This window comes from Schistocerca nitens, chromosome 2 (assembly GCF_023898315.1).
Source record: "Schistocerca nitens isolate TAMUIC-IGC-003100 chromosome 2, iqSchNite1.1, whole genome shotgun sequence".
Lineage (NCBI taxonomy): Eukaryota > Metazoa > Arthropoda > Insecta > Orthoptera > Acrididae > Schistocerca > Schistocerca nitens.
In genome coordinates this window covers 715003252-715026859 of record NC_064615.1, presented here as the reverse complement: position 1 = coordinate 715026859, position 23608 = coordinate 715003252, and the positions used below count along the sequence as shown (strand labels likewise).

The 23608-nt window shown below is 46.3% G+C and overlaps 1 protein-coding gene across 1 annotated transcript in view; it reads right to left on the bottom strand.

The window, feature by feature from the left end:
* LOC126236882 (homocysteine S-methyltransferase-like) overlaps window positions 1-23608 on the bottom strand; it is a 69874-nt gene that overhangs the window by 32730 nt on the left and 13536 nt on the right. Inside the window, exon 2 of the mRNA XM_049946510.1 lies at window positions 10155-10349. Within this exon, the coding sequence (XP_049802467.1) occupies window positions 10155-10329 (175 nt within the window). The 5' untranslated portion in view covers window positions 10330-10349. The remainder of the gene's footprint in view (window positions 1-10154; window positions 10350-23608) is intronic.

Genomic DNA, 23608 nt, shown 5'->3' with positions numbered 1-23608 from the left:
TACTGCACATCCTCTAGTAACTCTACTATTTAAAAAGCACTAAGGAATTATCATATCTCACCTAGAAAGCGCTAACAAATGATCTGATCTTGTAACGCAATTTTTATGCCCAGATGGATAGAATATGCAAAGTGTATTTTTTGCAACACTTTCCAATAGACTGCTTATAAATTATTTAGGGATCTTGCATCATTCCTTATTCGATGTGATTTTCAGGTCGAGATGCTTTAGGATTATCCTCTGCACAATTCGTGTCGCAATTGGTCGAATGAGCTGAGCATAATTCAATGTGCAGGGCACCACATCCTAGGAGTGTCCATACTATCCAGTGGTTCAGAAAAATGGGTTGGTACCTTGGGGGTTCGGTTTCTTGTCCACGAAAACACGGTAAGGACACACATCACATAAAAGTTCAGCATGTCTTCTGTGTCACTACAGCATTCTTCGTCTGTGACCAAAACTGGTGCTAAACTATGCAGTGACGTTTTCCACAGTCCACTACATACGATTCTGTTGCTATTTTTACAACATTTGCGGACGTATTTATCTTTCTTTACAGCTAGTTGATCTTCTTTGCCAGCCGCACTCCATTCACGATCTAATCGATTCACCCGCATTGCCGTTCGTCTCATTAACAGCAACTTTCTTCACTACTCAAGAAGGTGTCCAGGCGCTGACACGTGTCACACCAACCATGACTACGAATGCTCTGATCTTACCTCGTACCATCCCTGAAGACGTCAGACGCAGCATAACTGCACTACAGCTCACTGTAGTGGAGAATACGCTGGTATGGAACTGAAAGATCGTACATGTGCGCTGGATCGGTACGTGAACCCAGGTCCTCCTCTTTTGTGGGTAACATTCTTACCCACCACTGGGTTATGAGACAAGCTTTGTAGCTCTTCTAATAAAATTCACCGGTACACTCTCCGACTTAGTGAAATAATATAAGAAACAGTCTTAAGCTAAGACATTCACCCCGGCATCTTTTGTCTCCGGGTTGCATGTTCATCAAGGTGTAAAGGAGAGCCACAGTTGAGTTTACAAAGTAGGAGACGGCTAGTGGAACCTTCATTTGTATGGCGGGCCTCAAGGTTTGCCTGGATAAATCAGTACGTATATTATGTGCGAAAGGAAATGATTCGGAATCGACCCCTCGTCCGTCACTCAGTTTCAAACTGTTAGGAAGTTTCTTACAACTGACAGCTTCCGCTTTCGACAAATCTGCTGGGGTAGCACCCTGTAGATTGACTACGTTAACTTTTCTGGTGGGATACCGTAGCGTTATTCCGTGGACTGTTGAGGCCGACAGCTTGTCAGTGGCTTTCATCAGCGCTTAATGCAAATTCAATGCAACACAGCACAGCACAGCTCGATGGCAGCTATCAAGCGCTGTTGCATTCAAATACATAAGAGTGTAGGGTTGTACAATGATCACTGAAGCTGAAAATCTGGAAAGAAGTAGTGTAGCACCTCAAATATCGTGGGCGTCTCCTTAAATAATAGTATAGTTTCACTAATAAACGTTAAAGGAAGGTACCTACGTATGATCCAGTCACATTAATGTGAAACTGGCTACGTAAAGTGTCTAGGCGGGACGTAGAAAACAATGAGATTGTTGTCGTAATGCGGAAACGGAGGGAGTTGTCTGACGTCCGAAAGAGGCTTTCGGGCCGAGGGTGGAAGCATTCCCGAAACCGCTAAGTTTTAAACGGTTCGCATGCCGCCGTGGTTAAATTATGCCGTGGATAGCAAAATAGTGCTATCAAAATCGGCGCGGAGGCAACTCTGGTGTACCATGGGTCATAAAGGACAGGGGCGAACGACGGCTGCGGTGATGGGTACGTGCGAATAGACATGCAATCATTGAGCAACTGACCACCCAGTTGAAACTAGAGGCTACTAACAGAGTGTCGCCAAAGCCCGCGCAGCGAACGTTGCTGTGTATGGGCCTCTGCCGCAGACGTCTCGTTAGTGCGCTCAAGGTGACCACTATTCATCGGCGACGAAGGCTGGAATTTGCACACCAGTACCGCAACTAGACGTCCACCGTCTGGCATAAACGGAGTGAAACGTCTAAAAGCACATACCCTGCACCAATGGTCGGAAGGACTATAGTCTGGGAAATGTTTTTGTGCCATTGTCAGGGTGGCCTCGTCATTCTGGAAGGAACAATGGATCAACGCAAGTATGATTCTGTGTTTGGGGCCATGTCCGCCCCTACATGTTGTTTGTTCGTCCTCGACATTATGGAATCCACCAGCAGGACAATGTAACGTGTCACACAGCTCACAGTGTACGTGCGTAGTTCGAAGAGCACCAGGGTGAGTTTACCATACTCCATTGGCCACCAACTCTCCGGATTTAAGCCCAGTCGAGAGTCTGTGGGACCACCTGAATCGCTCAGTTCGTGCCGTGAATCCTCAACGGAGAGTCCTAGCGCAGATGGCCACGGCGTTACAGTCAGAACAGCTCCACGTTCCTTTTGGAACCTCCCAGAACCTCACTGACTCTCTTCCTGCACATCTCGCAGCGGTCTGCGCTGCAAAAGGCGGTTATTCCGGCTTTTCATCTGACTGGACAGTGTATAATTTAAATTTTGCTGTGATAATTAACTCAGATTCAGTGAAAATATAGGAGGCTGTTTGTGAGTTTGCTAGTTATTTTACAATCGCCTTGCTGCGTTACGTGCGCTGCACAAGATGATTCCTGTGATGGTGCTGCCACCTCTGAGTATCGCGGCCTTAGGGAACCTGACTTCACCGCACTTCCCTATCCTATGTTGCCGGCCGGAGTGCCGTGCGGTTCTGGGCGCTACAGTCTGGAGTCGAGCGAACGCTACGGTCGCAGGTTCGAATCATGCCTCGAACATGGGCCAGTCTCGTGTTTTCCGTATGTTGATTGGGACATTCAAAAGTAATTGGCACTACATTTTTTTGTTTTCACAGGAACCTTTTATTTAATAAACCAATACAGATTATATTAGAGGTCTTCCCCGCCAATGTCATCCTCTTTTGTCATCATTCTGGCAGCTTCTGTATCTGCGTAGCAAACTATTTTTTGGCGATATCCCATTGTCTCTGGGGGACAACAGCATGAAGTTCGTCATTGGCGGTGACCTTCTTATCTGTATGCTCTCTTACATCCCGTCGAATAGGGCGTAGGGCATAGTCGCTAGGAGCCAGATCCGGAGTATATGGAGGATGTGGCACCACAGTGAACCCTAATGGTGCTCTAAGGAGCCAAAGGTCTGGCGACAGTGTGTGCCCACGCGCTGACGTGTTGGAGCAGAACGCCACGGGCCCATTTTTCGTGGTGGCGTTGTTCAATGCGTCGGCGATGTTGGTGCAGCGAACTGTAGTACGGATCACTGTTGCGGGTCGTACTGGGAGCGAGCCAGTCCACCAGCAGCATCCCTTCCCGATCCCAGAACATAACCACCATTTGTTTCTGCACCATTAGTCTCGGTCTTGGCTTCTTGGGGCGAGGCTCCCAATATGCTTCCACTACACAAACTGGCGTTTCTTTTCTGGAGTGTATTGGAAGAAAGATGACTCGTCGATGGTGACCATCACTGAAAGAACTCTGCTGGAACTGCAGTATACTGGTGCACCAACTGTTGGCATATCTCGACACGCTTCTTTTTCCGAAAAATGATGAGGGAATGGGGCACGCCGGCCGGAGTGGCCGTGCGGTTCTAGGCGCTACAGTCTGGAGCCGAGCGACCGCTACGGTCTCAGGTTCGAATCCTGCCTCGGGCACGGATGTGTGTGATGTCCTTAGCTTAGTTAGGTTTAATTAGTTCTAAGTTCTAGGCGACTGATGACCTCAGAAGTTAAGTCGCATAATGCTCAGAGCCATTTGAACCATTTATCCAATGTTGCGGGACACAATTTGTCTGCTTACCAGCAAAGGCTGGAATACCACAAAAAAGTCAGCAAGAGAAGGGAGAGATTAGAAATTACGATACTGCAATGTGAACGAAAATATTAAAAAGTATCATGAAGATTGAAGGCAACACCTCATGAGAATGCCACGTCACAGAATTCCGCAGAAGATCCTCAACTACAGGTTCAGAGCGAAAAGAGATATTGGACTACCTCGAAAAAGATGGGAATAGTTTGTTTTGTGAATTCAGAACAGGCAACAGCCTAATACTTGAAATGAAGATGATGATGAAATTTTAGAACCTAATTTGTCGTATTTAGTTTCGTTGGATTCAGTAAGGAGAGTTAACAATAATATCCGCAGGTACAGGAGTCACTGTACCCAAAGTTTGAGATTGATGGCATGAGCTATTCATTCGTTAATCAAAATCCAGAAGATGGCGGTTAATGAGAAGCTGTCACTGCTCGTTTGAACGCGACTACTTTCTAAAGGCATCCCTCCCGCACGCATAGTGGGTGCCAACCGGATGTAGTTCCAACGGTTCATCCCGAGTCCAGGTGGTAGCTGTAAGCGCGGATACCATCAGCGATAACGGGTTTGGTACAAGGACAAAACCTGTTTGTTTTTGTTTTTTTCTAACAAGCAAATAAAACTGTGTGTGAGTGCACATCGTCCCCACTCAGTGCTTACGCTTCGTTCGTACTAGATCTTGGTGGTCACGAGTCATCCTGCTGAGGACAAAGGAGACGAACCGTTGGCAGAGGTACCGTTAGTCCAGAGCGTCTATCTTGGTCTTTTTTCCAATCTGTGTACATTAAGCCATGATTTACAAAACATTAATTTTGCCAATCTTGTCGGGATTTCATAAGTAATTCACTGCCGACGAAGCTGCCACAATACGAGATGCTGCCGCCTACACTTCAGATTTCACAGCCAGTCCAGGTTAATAAGGAAGGAAGGAAGTTTAGGGTTTAAGGTCCTGGCGACAGCGCGGGCGTCAGAGACGGATCAGAAGCTCGGATTACGATGGAAAAACTGCCTTGCCCTTTCCAGAAGAACTTCTCGAAATTACCCTGGAGCGATTCAGGGAATCATGGAGAACATAAATGTTGATGGCTGGACTGGAATTTGAACAGTCGTCTTCCGAATGCGAGTTCAGTGTTCTATCCACTGTGCCACCTATCTCGGGGCCAGGTGAAGAACATTTATGTCGGGAGTTATGATCTCCAAGTAAATGTGCATCCTCGCTACGCTTACCCTTGCCCTCTCCAACCACTTGCCATCTCACCACCCCTGAGAGTTTTAATGCCAGAGATAGGATGCGTTTTGCTAACTACCTTGTTAGCGATAGAGACAGAGCCTATTTTTCTGTTATGATTAACATTTACTATTAAATTACTTCAATGAATCCTTAAGAAACAGTACTTGTTTTGAATAGTCAACGGTACTTTTGTCATTGTTTCCCTTCTTGGTTCAGTCTCATTTTTCATTGAATGTATATAAGAGCGATATTTTCCATATGGCTGACTACTTATTTTGCCAGTTTGTTGAACCGTCTACCCTCGTGTTCCCTTCCTTTAGGCTGTGCACTTGTACCACGCAGTGTCACATTCTAAACCAAACCCCCAGGCCTGCAAGTAAGTGATGGAACATACTGTCAATAGACAACAGTTTTAACAATTAACAAATTCGTTTCTTTTTGTTGAGATCCAATCCATGTGGAGAAACACTGCACGCCTTCTGATCACGAGGAGAAGCAACTCTCGCACAGGGAAGGCATGGTCATTGTTCTAACGCCACTGCCAGACGACCAACACCTATATAATACATTATCAAATATTCAGCTAATCTCGTCCGGAGGTCATTCTGAAGACAGTCGTACACAGACGGCACGACCAAACGAATGATTCAATTGGGGGACGTTGTTTTCTGTGGGGGTGTGTCGCAAAAATTTCAGGTCTCCATATACAGACAATTCAAATTACATTGTCAATTTTGATTTGCTTTCTACAAAAAGCTTCTCCGTCTGACGTACATTTTCTCGGAATAATGTGTATCTGTCGAGATACTCAAAAATGGTTCAAATGGCTCTGAGCACTATGCGACTTAACTTCTGAGGTCATCAGTCGCCTAGAACTTAGAACTAATTAAACCTAACTAACCTAAGGACATCACACACATCCAAGACTGAGGCAGGATTCGAACCTGCGACGATAGCGGTCGTTCGGCTCCAGATTGTAGCGCCTAGAACCGCACGGCCACTCCGGCCGGCTGTCGAGAGACTGAGAGGTATTGTAGTACACGTGTTGGGCATCGAAGTTCAGAGTCCACCTACAATTTCTCTACAAATACCCTGCTCGCATCAGTAGCTTGTAGCGCAGTTACTTCAAGGGCGGCGGAATGTACGATCCAAAAGTGCTACAAAAACAGCTGTGGATTATTCCGTAGCTAGGTGCGTGCAATGCGGAGTCTGGAACAGGGAGCCAGATGATGATGTCAATATGAACTGATGGTCTTTGGTCAGAGAATCATCGCTATCTGGTAGTTATCCTTGCATAGCAACAGTAACTTTCGCTGACAAACGTATCAGTAACTTTCCCTCTTGTGAGAACCCTCGCTATCTGTAGTTATTCTTGCATAGCAACAGGCGCTTTCATTCTTGTGCACATATATCCTGCGGTCGCGCATGCTTTCTGGTGCATAATCTGCTTGGAATAGAGGCCCATGACTCTGCTGTCCCCTCCTTCCCCCACTGCCACACTGGTGTTCCTATTTCATAAAGCTTGGCCGTGAACAGAGATGGCGTGTCCGGGACCTTTGACTTCGACGTTCATGGGCGACTGATAGCTCACCAGAACTGTAGGGATCCGGGTAACGGTCAACTAACGGAGATGACACCTTACCTTCCCAATTTTGTGCTCCGATTTAGAGTTGCTATCCGCTAGTTTTGTATTTTATTATAGTATTAGATTCCCTAGAAAAGAAGACTCTGAATTTCTACATCTCCTTATGTACTGCACCTCTTACATTAATTTCTGCGTAAATGAATCGCTACCAGAGCGGTGCCCAATTTCATTAGTGCAGGATTGTTTCGATACTTCAGTTTTACCAATGACTTATATGCACTGGGGAGAATAGAAAGAGCTACATTATGAACACCGGGACCAAACGCTACCGGACATATTCCGTTATTGCCATGCCTCTCAGAGGTGTCGCTTAAAGTTTCACTTTTATGCGAGCTTATTTTCTGTGCGGAGAAAAACCATTCCTACAGATGAAGAATGCTATGAGTACATGATGGTTATTGTGGGCATCTACCGCTAATTTTCAGGTGAAGAGCGCGAACACAACATGCAGAGAGAACGCGCATGTCATGAGAGACATACACTGAGGTGACAAAAAGTCATGGGATAGCGTTGTGCACATGTACGGATGGCGGTACTGTCTCGTGCACAAGGTATAAAAGGCCAGGGTACTGGCACAGCTATCATTTGTACTCAGGTGGTTCATGGGAAAATTATGGTCGCACGGCGAGAATTAACGGACTCTGAATGCGGAATGGTGGCTGGAATCAGACGCATGGGATATTCCATTGCGGAAATCGTTAGGGAATTCAGCATTCCGAGTGTGCCGAGAATACCAAACTACAGGCATCTGCGTAGAGCTGTTAGTGCTAACAGAAAAGCAGCACTATGTGAAACAGCCGCAGAAATCAATTGTGGGACGTATGACGAACGTATCCGTTAGGACAGTACGGCGAAATGTGGCGTTAATGGGCTACGGCAGCAGACGACCGACGCGAGCGCCTTTGTTAACAGCACGACATCTGCTGCAGCGCCTCTCCTGGGCTCGTCAACATATCGATTGAGTACTAGACGACTGGAAAACCGTGGCCTGGTCTAAGGAGTCCTTTCCATTGGTAAGAGCTGATGGCACGGTTCGAGTGTGGCGCAGACACTACGAAGCCATGGAGCCAGGTTGTCAGGAAGGCACTGCGCAATATGGTGACGCCTCTGTAGTGGTGTAGGCTGTGTTTACATGAAATGGGCTGGGTTCTCTGGTCCAATTGAACCGATCATTGACTGGAGTAGACGATTTGCAGCCATTCACGGACTTCATGTTCCCAAACAACGATTTTTATGGTTGTCAATGACCTGTGTCACTGGGCCACAAATGTTCGCGATTGGTTTGAAGAACTTTCTGGATAATTTGACAGAATGATTGGCCAACCGGCATCAATCGCATCGAACATTTATGCGACATAATGGAGAGGTCAGTTTATGCATTTCTGCAATCATGGACGGCTACAGAAGCAACATGGCTCAATATTTCTGCAGGGGAAGTCGATTGACTCATTGAGTCCATGCAAAGTCGAGTTACTGCACTTCGCCTGGCGAGACGACATTAGAATGTATCCCGTGGCTTTTGTCACAGCAGTGTAGGAGCATCGTATAGGCAGATTGCAACATACAGTTGGCTGTAGTGCGTCTGAAGAACATTTGGTGACGAAATGGGCTTAGGACAACAATGTGCCTAGAAGAATTGGTACTGGTCTTTCCAGAAGGACTACCCCAGGAGAAGACCGCAGGACTGTTCTAATGGCTGTGGTGAACAGACATGACAAGAGCTGAAATCCGGGTAGAGGATAAAGACAGAGTAACAACTGGGAATAGGTTACTGAAAGCTGGGTGGAGATCCCCATTTGACGCCGACACCACACCGCAGACAACAGATACTTAAACGGTGTAGTTCCAGAGTTAACTGGGGCACCGTTGAGTCTCGTCATAATCGACAGATCGACGCCAGCGTGTCTATAGGCGACCATCTTAAAGGTTACTGGGTATGGCGTAACCTTATATGGTAACTGTTGAAGAAATGCCACTACGTGGCGAAAATGGTAAATTCTGTTTCCATCTTCCTCATTAGCAAGGTACCGAATGATATATTCCAGGAGGATAATGCAAGACCCCATACATCACGTCAGAAATGCCCTTAAGAATACACGGATATTTGACTGACTTTCCCAGTTCTCTGATTTGTCGTCAATAGAGTATCGTATGGGACGCGATGGGAAGACGTATTCTTCCATACCGGCCTCAAGCCAGCGATCTCCATGAACTGACACAGCGTGGCTGTGTTTCAGCCGTGGCAAGAAATTCCTCGACGTTCGGAGCCCGTTTGCATCCTTGTCACCACGAATACGAGAGAGTATTCGTGTCGTGGGGATTACGTCTCTTACTGACGTTGACGGTGGACATCAGTTTCGAATCCAGTGAAAGTTTAATCTTTTAATATCCGTTATGTGACGAAGACTCCACAAACTTTCATAAATATGGGAGTAATACTTCGTGGTGTAACACTTTCCATTTCGTCAGTGAATGTTTAGAGTGTTCTTAATATAAAAGCCTAGTACACTTTCGCTGTCTATTATCACTACCCTTGACATTATCATCGGCAGGTAAAAAATTTGCTCAAGATCATAGCGGAAATGATTCCCTGCTGAAGCTTCAATACTAAAAGTAATAGTTACAGTTATGTTCGCCGTAGTGAAAAATTATGTAATCAGGGTGCATCGGGAAAAACTGTAATCACGGTGCAATTATTTTCATTTGGCGAGAAATAAAGACATTATACCAGAAAAAGCCTGTTTTCATCCTTTGGTGGGCAGTATTAAGCCCGACATAACTTTTCACACTCCACCGGATTTGCTTTTCTGAGATTTGGCTTCCTCACCGACAGTAAGCAAGTGGCATACGCCATAACTTATGTACGATCTGGAAAGCTATCCTGGATTTAAGACTTCTCATAAGAGAACTGGTGCATACCATATTTATACGATATAATGATCACTGTTCCGTATAAAAGTGAGCTAAGTAAATCGTATGCGAAACTCAGAATGTTCGAAATGTGACTTGGAATATAAAATGATTCACAACTAACCGATAGCGATTCGTTAATGCAAAAGAAATCCTTTCGGAGAGCTGTTTTTATTACAGCGCATGATTATCCGTCCATTTTCATATCAACATTTCTTTGTTTTCTCGCGTATGAAACTGTGTAAGTACCGGAATCGTATTATATTACGTGGGAGTTCACCAGTAAACATAAACTCTAAAAAGCATACGTAAGAGCTATGTGCCCTTGGTCATCTGAGCTGTAAGATTTCTACCACGCTATTAATGGCGCTATGCTTTCAAAGATGTACAGATAGGGTAGTAATTCTCGCAACATGACTACAGTGGGCGAGACTGTAGCAGACTCACCGCGCAGGAAGTCGAGGTGCGTCTGCACGATGTCTTCAGGGTGCGTGGCAAGAAAACGCGCGCTCCACAGCGGGTTTCCGTCCACTGGCTCGGTCACGTGCTGCGACAGCTGAGTCGCGAACCCTCCGTCCACCACCTTCACGCGGCACCGGCAGCTGCTGCCCTTACAAGACATCTCCGGTCCGGTAGTTTACACTGCAAACAGCCAAACACCATGTGACGTCAATCACAATAACTACCGTGGCTTATCTGCAAAATCAAACATAATCGAAAGAGAATACAAGTTACGTTTCGCGGTTGACGGTCGCTTTAGTGCCAGTGTAAGCTAAAGCAGTCCTCAACCCGTAGGTTGGTTTCAACACCACAGTGGCTTACAAGGCAAGTTCTTATTGAAGATGGTATGACGTTTGCTTCCTCTCAAATGACTTTGTAACAAATCATCCCTTGCCGCGTCCAGGGGAACTGATCCGCTTGTCTACCTGTGGACACCAGAGTTGTTATCTGGGGAAGAGGCCTGTGTTTGGTCTTTCTGCAAACCTTCTGAATAGGGTGTCTTCAGGGACTATTATGCTGGATTATGAGTGTGGCAATATTTCCAAGCTCGTGTTGGAAATAAACGTGAAATGCGATTAACAATGTAGTTTCTGCAGTGGGGAGAATGTGTGGTGGTACTTCTCGCCTGCCTCCCCCACACTTCATCTAACAAGGAGAAACCAGAGAAGGTGATGCTCTGTCGTGTGGTCTCGGAAGCCTCTGTCTTGATTCCACGTACAGGCGTGAATCAAGCAGTCCGTTTGAACACCGATCAATCAAAGCTTATTGTGGAAACTCAGGTGAACGGGAATGGCCCAACCACAACAATGACAAACAACAAAGAGAAGCGTCCAGATTTGGTTCATTAGTTGAAATGTATTCTGCATTTAAGATTTACATACAAAACAGGAAAACGAATGTTAAGCAATCAGGTTGTAAGAGCGCATTGGTACTCAATGTCAGTTAAAATAAAAGTTACAAAGCATTATCAAGGAAGCCACTATATGGTTGACACTAGCGGTAGAGACAAATATTAGCTATGACGGGCGACAGTGGAGCAGTTGCAGTTGCGCAAAGCCATTATACCAGGGTGGCGTAGTGATAAGCGCATCTGCCAAGTAAGAAGAAGACCCGCGTTCTAATCACAGTCTTGGTTCTTATTTTCATTCGTCACTTCAGTCTGCATATGTAAATCATAGATGCTCGAGACCTGACAACATTTGTAGAACCGTATAGTTTCATATGAAGATGTTATTGTGTGCATATTCTCGATGCGAAACTATCATTACAGATGTATCATCCGCAAAACTTACTCCTGAAGTAACACGGTTCATTACCCTGAGAAACGTATGGATCTCGTTTGTCTGGAAACTGGATGTTTGGTTTCCAATTTTAATTGACAACTGCTTTATCACCCACACCATTCAACATCTATTAATGACCTTGTCAACAAATGGCAAAACAAAATGGAAGATCCCTACCCACCGAGATGTGCAGCACTTAACTCTCTCCTTTTTGCAGGTGGCCATACTGGCAGATACGGAAGACAACCTACATTGAGCTGTACGTCCTTACATATAAAGGCAATGCAATACAATTTAACGATGTTCCCAAAGAAAACAGAAGTTAAGGCCTTTTGTGGAAAAGAACATCTGACGGTAAAATCACAATCGAGAAAAACGTATCGGAACAAGTTCATGTCTTCAGCTGCAAGGCTTTTAATAACTCTTATGCTCATAAAAGCAACTACGAAAGTACTTATACTTTTTTACTTACGGTTCAGTAAACATTAATGAACAAAACCATGTAATAGTCAGTACTTAAAATCTATAATTCGCTGAGTGTACCCTTAATCCTTATTGCTTTAACGCTCAAACCGTAGCACAGAACTGAAGCTGTAGAAATGAGACTTCTAAGATCTTAGACAGGATACGGTTTAGATTGTAAGAGAAACAATGAGAATACAGAGGAGCTTTAGGTTCCAATAATATTAGAAAAGATACAACAGTGTAGAAACGAATGACAAGGCAATTTATGGATCAAATCAGGACGTCTACTAAAACATATGACTACAGACCAAAGGGTAGAAGGGTAGCACGACCTCGAAAGAGATGGTGTGATCAGCTTTGAACAACTTGATTTTGGGACAGACAAGGATTTCTAACCCGAAAATGTACATGATGATGATGAACTCTATAGACGGCTCCCACGTCAGGTTTGATCAAAGTTGGGACGGTTGAAGCTAACACGTTAGTCTTGTCCTGCGTTAGTTAGCAGCTGAAGTTTTTAGCAGCTCTGATAATTTTGTACAGTTCCAGTGGGCCCTGTCTGCAGCGCACAGATTTGCGGATCCCAAGTGTGCAGAAGTAGACCACTGTGCACACAAGACGAAACACGAGCACAGTAAGAAACTGCTACTTGCAGCTGGCTATGGCTTACGACCGTGAGAACAGTTATCGCCACTTGCTGGCAGCAGAAGCAATGAGCCACTCCGGTGTTTACAATCGACTCGAGCGTGCGTCGCGCTAATATGTGTGATCAGCACAGGTCAGCCGGCACTCTGCCGCTAATACGAGGATTGGAACTTAAATAGTGGCAACTGTTAATTCACAACCGATACAAAAGAATTATATGTTTGCACCTGTTACTGTCCTTCAAAGAAGTCACCAGCGTTGTGTAGAACCTGTTGCCAACGATGTGGAAGGCGTAGTATACCGTTAGCAGAGCCTGTTCTGTTGATGGTGCGAATGGAGCGGTCTAAAGTTATGGTGATCCCCGTGTACGACTGTGATGGTGTTATCCTAAAGCATTATGTTCCTCCACGGCAGACCGTAAATGCACAGTACTACTGTTCGTTTTTGGAGCATCACCTGCGACCAGCTTTGCGAAAGAAGCAGCGACACTTTCTGCGCAACCTACCCATCACTTTGCACGACAATGCGCGGGCGTATACAGTGCAAGCTGTGGTTGCTCTGTTCGGTCGATGGGACTGGGAAGTACTGTACCACCCATTATACTCCCCGAACTTAAGTCCTTGTGACTTTGATGTGATTCCGAAGATGAAGGAACCACTTCGTGGCATCCGCTTCAGAACTATTCCAGAGATTCGACAGGCCGCTAGAGCATCTTCTTCAGGGTGCACCCTCTTCCCCTGGTTATTCGGAGTTCTTACAGGATACCCCTGCATTGCCTCCGTATCTTCTCTTCGACGAGTTGTAGTTGTTCTCTTTTTTGTAGTTGTAATCTCGTTGCCCTTCTCAGGATTTGTTGGCTTGTGTGTTGCCTGCGTGCGCAGACAACGGTGCTGGCCCTTGACGGGCCGACTGCATACCTCCCGGCGCGGACGGCGCAGGGAGCGCCTCACTGCAGCTGCTGCTTGGCGGCCGCTTGTGTGGCCGTCATCATTGCCTCTGCAACACGCTGCAGCGTGTCGGCAAGGCTTGCAACCTTGTCGATCGCCACAGACAGTGCAGAGACGGCTGCGACCAGAATTTCTTCATGCGCTGCCGTTGCAGCGTCTTGCCTTGGCGCAGCAGGCTGGCGGGCGGTGGCAGTTGTGTTGCCACTCTTGCCTCCGCCCGTTGTTGTGGCGTCTTCTTTGCGCATTTTCCCCTTGGGGGGGGGGGGGGGGAAACGCGCTGGGCTTCAGGTGTGCCCTCACGAGCACGTTTACTGGCGCGGATGCGCCTTTTTCTGTTCCCCACAGCGGTGGGGGCGTTGTTAGCGCCTGCCTGCAGCTGTCTTCTGCGTCCCCGCTGTTGCCTGCCGCCTCGCCGGTTTTGCGCCTGGGCGCGGACGGTCGAGGGAGCGGCTGGCAGACTTCTGTGCTGGCTGCCCGCGTTGGCGAGCAACCGCGGCTTTGAAAACTTCGCAGCCGCGATAACTCGCCACATGCGGGCCACTGCAGGTTGCACACTTTGGTGTGTGCGTCCTAGGAAGTGGGCAGAGCCCACTTGCGTGGGGGCCTGCGCACTTCACGCATGCCTCGGGGAAGGAACAGTGGCGAGCCACGTGTCCCATCCCCTGGCAGCGGAAGCACTGGACGAGCCCCCTCTTCTGTTTGAGGCCCTCCGCGGTGACCGATGTATTGGCCACCTTCTTCAGCTCGAAGAGCCGCCTGTTCTCCAGTGTGTCGGTGGCAATCACCAGCAGGGAAGGCGACTCTTTATGGCTGACGTGGGACTTGACCCGCGTCACGTTTCTGACGTGGAAGTCAAGGTCCGCCAGCTCTTCCTTCAGCAGGTCCGGTTCAGCCGCCATGGGGAAGCCCTTGACGACTACCTTTAGTAGCCTCTCGGGGAAGGCGGCGTGCGTGTACCAGTGCAGCCCCTGGTTCGACGCCTCCGACGTCACCTTCATGTAGTCCTGCGTGTTCGCGACCTGCAGCCGCACAAGGTTTCCAGAGGCAGCTCGCAGTGTGAAGTCGGCAGTCGTCCACTGCCTCACGAGCTGCAGGAAACCCTTGTAGTCTTTGGCCACCTCAAAGACTATCGGCGGCGGCCGTCGATGAGACCGCCCGGTGGTGGGGGCCATCTCTCCTTCATCGTCCGAGCAGCCATCTTGTGCAGCGGTCGTGGGCGCCGTCTGCGAGGACGTTGACTGCTCCGGCCTCACGTCGTCTGCAAGCACGCCGAAGCGGTTTGCAGTCGATGTGGGAGGCGGGGAAGGCGTCGCCCTGGGTCTGGCCGCCCGTCGGGACGAAAAGGTCGTCCAGGTGGCGCCTGCCACGCTGTCATCTCGGATGGCGCGTCTTCTGCCTCCTGTGGTAGAGACAGTAGGCTGCCTCTTGTTCTTAGCCGCCTTTCTGGCGCCGAGTTGAGCCGCGGACATCGGCCGTTTGCACCGCCCGCCATCAGGGAGATGCGGTGCGCTGGCTACTGTCCTTTGCTCATTCGTCGTGGGCAGGAAGTCTGCCATGTTGATGATGACATCGTGATCCTCTTCTGACTCGAGGTCCGTGTTCGGTGGCCGAGTCGTCGTAGGCGGCGGGTCAGACGGGGCCGCCGGGGGAGCACGCTCCTCCGGACGGCGGTCTGCCACACCAACATCTGCAGTCGTCGTATTTGGGGGAGGGGGGTCGGATGGGGCCGTCGACCGAGCGGGCTCGGCCGAACGGCGATCCGCCACACCCATTGCTCTGCTAAGCGATCCTCTGAACTCCGGGCGTGCCCACGACATCTCTGCGCGCTGCCGGAGCGACGACTGATTCGACAGACAGTAGACCGCTCCATCCGCACCATCAACAGAACAGGCTCTGCTAACGGTATAGTACGCCTTCCACATCGCTGGCAACGGGTTCTACACAACGCTGGTAACTACTTTGAAGGACAGTAACAGGTGCAAAAATGTAACTCTTTTGTATCCGTTGCGAATAAATAGTTGCCACTATTTAAGTTCCAATTCTCATATTACACTGAAACGCCAAAGAAACTGGAAAACGCATACATGTTCAATTACAGAGAATATAACCAGGCAGAATATGGCACTCTGGTCGGCAACGCCTATACAAGATAACAAGTGTCTGGCGCAGTTGTTAGATCGCTTACTGTTGCTACAATGGCAGATTATCAAGATTTAAGTGAGTTTGAACGTGGTGCTATAGTCGGCGGACGAGCGATGGGCCACAGCATCTCCGCGGAAGCGATGAAGTGGGGATTTTCGCGTACGACCATTTCACGAGTGTACCATGAATATCAGGAATCCGGAAAAACCTCAAATTTACGACATCGCTGCGGCCGGAAGAAGATCCTGCAAGAACGGGACCAACGAAGACTGAAGAGAATCGTTCAACGTGACAGAAGTACAACTCTTTCGCATACTGAGCAGATTTCTATTCTGGGCCATCAACAAGTGTGAGCGTGCGAACCCTTCTACGAAACATAATCGATATGGGGTTTCGGAGCCGAAGGCCGACTCATGCACCCTTGATGACTGCACGACACAAAGCTTTACGCCTCGCCTGGGCCAATCAACACCGACATTGGACTGTTGATGACTGGAAAAATGTTGCCTTGTCGGATGAGTCTCGTTTCAAATTGTTTCGAGCGGATGAACGTGTATGGGTATGGAGACAAACTCATGAATCCATGGACCCTGTATGTCAGCAGGGGACTGTTCAAGTTGGTGGAGGCTCTGTAGTGGCGTGGGACGTGATGCAGTTACAGTGATATGGAATCACTGATACATCAATATACGACACTGGCAGGTGGCACGTACATAAGTATCCTGTCTGATCACCTGCCTCTATTTACATCCATTGCGCAATCCGACGGACTTGGGAAATTCCAACAGGACAATGCGACACCCCACACGTTCAGAATTGCCACAGAGTGGCTCCAGGAACACTCTTCTGAGTTCAAACACTTCCTCTAGCCACCAAACTCCCCAGACAGGAACACTGTTGAGCATATCTGGGATGCCTTGCAACGTGCTATTCAGAAGAGATCTCCACCAACCCACACTCTTACGGATTTATGTACAGCCGTGCATGTTTCATGGTGTCAGTTCCTTCCAAAACTATTTCATACATCAGTTGAGTCCATGCCACAAGGTATTGCAGCGCTTCTTTGTGCTCGCTGGGGCCCTACACGACATTAGGCAGGTATACCAGTTTCTTTGGCTCTTCAGTGCACATTGACTTGTTACTCACATCTAACCGGAGATTACCTTTGTTTCAGTTCAGCAAAAGCCCAACTGAAATTAAAACAGGTTTGGTATTTTCAGACTTTCTGGAAATCGAGCACAGTCGTTTTTCCTTCTTTTTGTTTTCGATCGTAAACTCGTATGTTTGGAACTGCTGCAAAGAATAAGATACTCTACCGGATAAAATGAGCTTTAAAGTTCGAAAGGAAACGGGCATAGGACACAGATTTTTAGAGACGTCGTGGTAATACCGGGTGATTATAATTAGAGTCCAGCTACTCTCGGTGGTCCAGTGTGTGCTGTAATGATCGCACGGCAGCGACCGTGGTTGATATTCTAACGCGTTAATGCGGAATCGATTTACGCTGATAATAAATTAGTTCCAATTTTGACCACCACGTGCAAATCTGTACACTGTTTGTATGACGGTATGACATTCATACTGCCATTTGACAGTCCCCAACCTAAGTGAAGGGTACGGCTGTCGAGAATAGATACCGTGCACTGTTGGTGAAACTGTTGTATGTAAACGGCAGTAATTACAGTGCTACGCTGAGAGAGTATCGCCAACTGAAAGCTCTGAGGAGTGACCCGATGTCATTAAAATGGTTTAATTGGAGACGATAATGAAATTGGAAAACACGGGTGAGCTTGGTGTGGGCCCTGGAGTCCTATACCAGAGGCAGTTATTGACGAGGTCTCTGCTGCTGTAACCGACCATACACCACGTACCGCGGGTAGTGCTAGCGCTCGTGCAGTGTCACGAGAATCTTCCGTCCCATGGTCAACAGCACGGTCTGTTTTACACTGGTACTCGTACAACATCCAGGCAGTGCAGCAACTCAAACCTCATGATCGTAAACAGCGTTCTCAATTTGCTCCTAGGTTTCTGAGGCGGATAAAAGCTGATGACATGTGGCTGGGCAATATTCTATGGAGCGAGCAGGCACATTTTATCCTACAGTGTGCGGTGAACACACTGAAATGCCGAACTGGAGTACTGTTAAACAGCGTGTTGTGCGTGAAGAGCCATTACACTCGCCGTATGCGACTGTGCGGTTTGGATTCACACGCACCTTTATTCTCGTCATTTCTTCTTCAAAGGAAATACATCCCAAAGGCCTATCGTGTGCACCGTGACGTCTGTACGTGATCGAAATCTCCTTGTGCAGCATGTTATTCCCGCTTTGGAAGAGCGCAAGTGTGTAGAAACCACTGTTTTCATACAAGACAGGGAAACACCTCATGTTGCTTGCCCAGTTGAAAGATCTGCTTAATGCCACCTTCCACGAACGTGTTATCTCCAGAGTTTTTGCAGGTGCATGATCTGCAAGGTCACCTGATCTGAATACATGTGACTTTTGGTCCTGGGGATATGTAAAAGAACAGGTTTACCAGGAACACGTTCGGGAGAGTTATTAATAATACCACTAGATACCGTAGTATGTAGGTATCGAATTTCAGACAGACAGCCATCACCTTTGTATCAGTATGGCTTCCTGTCGTTACAAGGGCTAGTTCACTTAAAATAAATTTTTTGTCTGATATTTGTGTACGGTACGTTGCGAAAACCATTTTGAGGATTGGAGCAATACAGGTTACGGCAACTTAAAGAAAAGTATGATGCCCTATCGGAGATAGATTGCCTCAGAGCAGACTATCTCAAAACATAGCCCTCCTTCCATATCGTGAACACTCCCTGTCATTTTAAAAGTTCGATCTCAGCTCCGCGCGAATCCGATCCTTACACAACAGAATGACGCAAGATGAGATCTAAATGGAGCCAGACGCTTTGCAGCCAAACATTCCATAGCTAACAAATCAGGAAACCACCTCGATCAAGCCATCATTTTGGGTTGTCTCTCTCAGTTATCTCATACTGCAGTTATGAACAGTCTATGATCTTCCAAATTTCAAACAACAGTATCGGGAAAATTACTCAAAAGTTACTCCGTCACATGAGGGTCAGACTACGAAAATGAACACTTTAGAATTCGAAGCACACTGTCTGAAAAAAAAGTGACGCACGCAGAGGAGGAGAAGAAAACAAAATGAAACTTCACGGGCTGAGAAGATATGTGATGTTATTACAGTGATTACAAAATCGTGTCAAATTTAGAAAGAAATTTCACTGAAGTACTTTCAGAGGCTTTCTACCCGTCGCTTCGGCCACGTATACACATGCCAAATATATTTCATATACGTGGTGTTCAAATAGAGTGTCGAATACTTTGAGAGATGGTAGTACTCACTGAAACAAGAAAAGTAAGTCCGATAAGCATGTGTTCGGAAACGCATAATTTCCGAGATAAAAACTTGTTTATAGGAAGGGCTGCGCGACGCTTGGTTGCGGATATTAGCACAGTCGTTTCATTGGCACTCGTTCAAATGTGTCGGCAAGGTATTATGATGTCTTACTCACAGTACTCCACCTACCATTAGGTGGTCTTCAGTGAGTTGCGTATTTCGAGTCGTGTTGTAGGCTACGTTGTTTTCGCCATGTTTGTGTGTTATTGTACATTACAGTAGAACTCCTCTAATCCGTCACCTTCGGGACCGGTACCGTGGTCAGAACGAAAAAAAAGGTCGGATTATCCGAAAAATCTAATATTTATTGCAAAAATATAAAAAGACATTTAGTAGAAAAAATTAAACGATTTAAGAACTAAAAGACGTCTACAGTAATATAAAAAGATGTTTTTTACACAGTGTTAAGCAATATATTAACTAAAAAACGTCTACACACACTATAATAAGTATTGGTTTTAAAAGGAAAAACGACAAGCAAATTACAGTACTGTACTGTACTTAATAACCGTATAAACGATGTATACTGTAAACTAAAAAATGTTTATAGCACTGTATATAAAAAAGAAATTTTTTACAAAGAAATAAACTACTGTATGTATAAACTAAAAATGATTATACTGTATGCATTGTTTTTACTGTAAAAACGAAAACAAATTACTTAAAAAAAAGTCACTGATACATTTTTGTTTAGCAGATGTTATTGTAGATTTAGATGCAGTGTCCCTCCATTTTTTTAAGCACAAAACGTTCACTGGAGTTGAAGTTGGATGTATTGAAGGGCGATGTCAAAAGCGTATTTTGCACTGTTGTGTGAAATCCGGGTGGGGGGTTCGTCTTCGCCGTCCGATCCTCATTCACAGTTTCGTGGCTAAGAGCGGCAACAATCTGGTCGTCACTGAGCTCTTCAAAAGTGTCACAGTCTTTGTCACATTCGTTGATCCACTCTTCAGCTTCATTGGCAGGGACGTTCGGCTCCAGAGTTTGTAGATCTTTAACGATTTCCAGTGCGTCGTTGTTTTGCTCATCTCCGGTATGCTCATTTTCAGTCGTAACTTGTGGCCAAAGCTTACGCCACGATTTCCGCAGTGTGTCAGGTTTCAGTTCATCCCATGCTTCAGCGAGTGTGTAAATAACATCTTTGATGTTCAGGTATTTCATTGCCTCAAATAAGTTATGACCTCCTTCAGATTTTTCCAAGATTGAGCTGATACACTTTCTGCGATATCGCCTTTTTAAACATTCGATAACGCCCTGATCCATTGGTTGGATGAGTGAGGTCACATTAGGAGGCAGAAAGAGAGCTTTTATGCCCCCTTTCACCAAATCTTCCTCAGATGGATGTGATGGTGCGTTATCCAACAGCAATAGAGCACGAACAGGCAGATTTTTTTGCTTCAAGTCTCTTTCGACCGATGACACAAACTCGTCGAAAAACCAGGATTTAAAAAGGTTGCAGTCCATCCAAGTAGATTTTTGATTGCGGTAATAAACCGGCAAGGAAGATAAGTTTATGTTTTTGAATGCCCCTGGCTTCTTAGATTTTCCAATGGCGAACAAGGGGAGCTTGTGGGTACCATCTGCGTTGCTACAAGGAATGACTGTTACTGTATCTTTTATAAGTTTCGTTCCTACCACGGATTCATTTGAAAACTGCGACCGTTTTTGTTGGCAACATTTTAAAGTTCAACCCTGTCTCGTCGATTTTATACACTTGGCAGGGTAACAGTTCATTTTCTTCTACAATTTCTTGAAACTGAACATAAAACTCCTTAGCAGCTGCGGCATCGGCAGATAGTTTTTCACCGGAAATAGAAACAAATCGGACACCATGACGAGTTTTCCAACTATCAAATGTTTCAAATGTCTCTGAGCACTATGGGACTTAACTTCTAAGGTCATCAGTCCCCTAGCACTTAGAACTACTTAAACCTAACTAACCTAAGGACATCACACACATCCAACAATCAGTCCAGCCTTCACTGGCAGCAAATTTACTTTCGGCTTCCAGTTTTTTGTGCAAAACTATCGCTTCTTCTTTGAGAATTGGCCCGGATATTGGAATTCCTTTCCTTCTTTCTTGACTTAACCCCATCCACAATGCGTTATGAAGCAGTTCAAGTTTAGGCTTTTCTAATGTTTTGCGATTCTTCAGACTGCTTTCACCATCAATCGTAACTGTATAGGATTCAATGTCTTTCTGATTCTTCCTCCAATCCTTAATTGTCGTAACACCTACATTCAGTTCCTCTGCAATTTTTTGAGTGATACTCCTTCTTCCAGTCTTTGTAGCACTGCTAATTTTTCATTTAGTGAAAGAGTTACGTGTTTACGTTTGAATCCAGACATGTTGACAAACAGACAACTGCACACACAATGAATCTACAGTAATAAGTACTGTAGAGGACACGGAATAAAGCAAACAACGACGTTTTTTAATCCCAACAAAGGATAAAACTGCACAATAACGTACAGTATAAAAATATGCAGAGGGATGGACACCACAACAATGGCCCGAGAGGCGTCCAGTCAGTGACAAGTCGGCAGAGGCTCGCGAGCCTGAGCATGGTCGGACTAACCGGAGTGACGGACCATCCAAGGTCGTATTAGAGGGGTTCCACTGTACTGTCAAACCTTTATACGTATCATGCTGTTTTAGCCTCTTCCAAACGCGGATTTACTCATGTGTTTACTGTTATTGCGCTGTTTGTACGTACAAATGGTACAGTATATTTACATTTTCTCCCTTTCACCAATTTTTAGCAATGGAAGCATACTATCGACAAGTTAAATGGCGAACACGATATTCTGCTATCATTTAGCAAATGAACGTAACCTGCGAGCCCGTGACCTGTACGCTGAGAAATATCCACAGCGTAGAGTCCCCTCTGATAAGCTGTTCAGCAGACGTTCCCAGCGTTTGAGGGATACTGGTACCCTAGCACCTCGGAAGACTGACAGTCCGCACGCCTGACATGGAGGAGCGTGTGCTATGTTCGGTGGTAGAAACGCCTTGGACCGGAGTGCGACTACTAGAAGCAGCAGAAGGCGTGTCTCACTGTATTATATGGGGGGGGGGGGGTACTTCATGAACAGTTGCTGTACCCATATCATCTACAACTCATTCAGGCCCTGAGACCACAGGATCATCATGCAGACGGTGGTTCTGTCAACGGTGTTGCACAAGTGTGCCGCAAATCCACTGTTCACATCCAAGATTTTATTTACCTGTGAGGCAGGGTTTACAAGAGAGGGTGTTGTGAACTTCCATAGCCAACGTGTATGGGCAAATGCAAATCCCCAAGCAATTCCGGAAAGAGGGCATCAACACCGATTCTCAATCAACGTATGTGGTGGCGTACTAGGCGATGGATTAATAGGCCGTACTTGCTACCACGAAGGTTAACTGGGGCGCATTATCTGGACTTTCTCATTAATGATTACCCACCTTGCTGGAGGCTGTGCCATTGCTGCAACGAACACGAATGTGGTTCATGCATGAGGCGCACCAGCACACTTCCGCCAAAATGTGTGCGAACATCTGACGCAGTCATTTCTGGCCGCTGGGTTGGGCCTGCTCGTCCCCCTACCTCAATCTGCTAGACTTTTGGTTATGGGAACAGTTGAAGGAATTGGTCTACGCCACGCCGATCAGCGATGTCCCGTCTTCAGTGCGTGCCAGCAGGTACAACAAAAACCGAGTATACTTCAAAGGGTGCGTCATTCCTTGCGTGGCAGGGCAAATGGGTGTATTCTCATGAATGGAAGCCACGTTGAACACCTCCTGTAAACACGTGTTTATCGCAGAAAGTATGCACTTCCGGACCTACGTTTATTGGGTTTATCTCAGAAAATATGCATTTCCGGACTCATGTTTCTTGCCGGCCGAAGTGGCCGTGCGGTTAAAGGCGCTGCAGTCTGGAACCGCAAGACCGCTACGGTCGCAGGTTCGAATCCTGACTCGGGCATGGATGTTTGTGATGTCCTTAGGTTAGTTAGGTTTAACTAGTTCTAAGTTCTAGGGGACTAATGACCTCAGCAGTTGAGTCCCATAGTGCTCAGAGCCATTTGAACCATTTTTTGAACTCATGTTTCTTGAAGTTATTTTTCTTGACTCGATGAGCACTACCACCTTTCAAAGTATTCGACACTCTTTTTAACACCCTGTGTGTTTTAAATATTTCACACATTTGTACACACATTTCACCTGAATCTCTAGCGAATTTCACTCTGCAGTTCCTTTTTCACGCAACTCCATGTTAATAGCGTCGTATATCCTGAACTGTGTATCTTATTTTGACATAATTTTGCACCTACATGCAGTGGTATATTTGTCTAGTGTCTGGGAAATACATTATGAATAGAGTTTGTAGGAGAGAAGTAATAAATTAAAACGAATTGCATGAGGCATCAGTTTTTCATTCATCTCAGTGTTTACGAAGTCATATATCCTGGACTATGTGGTCTATAAT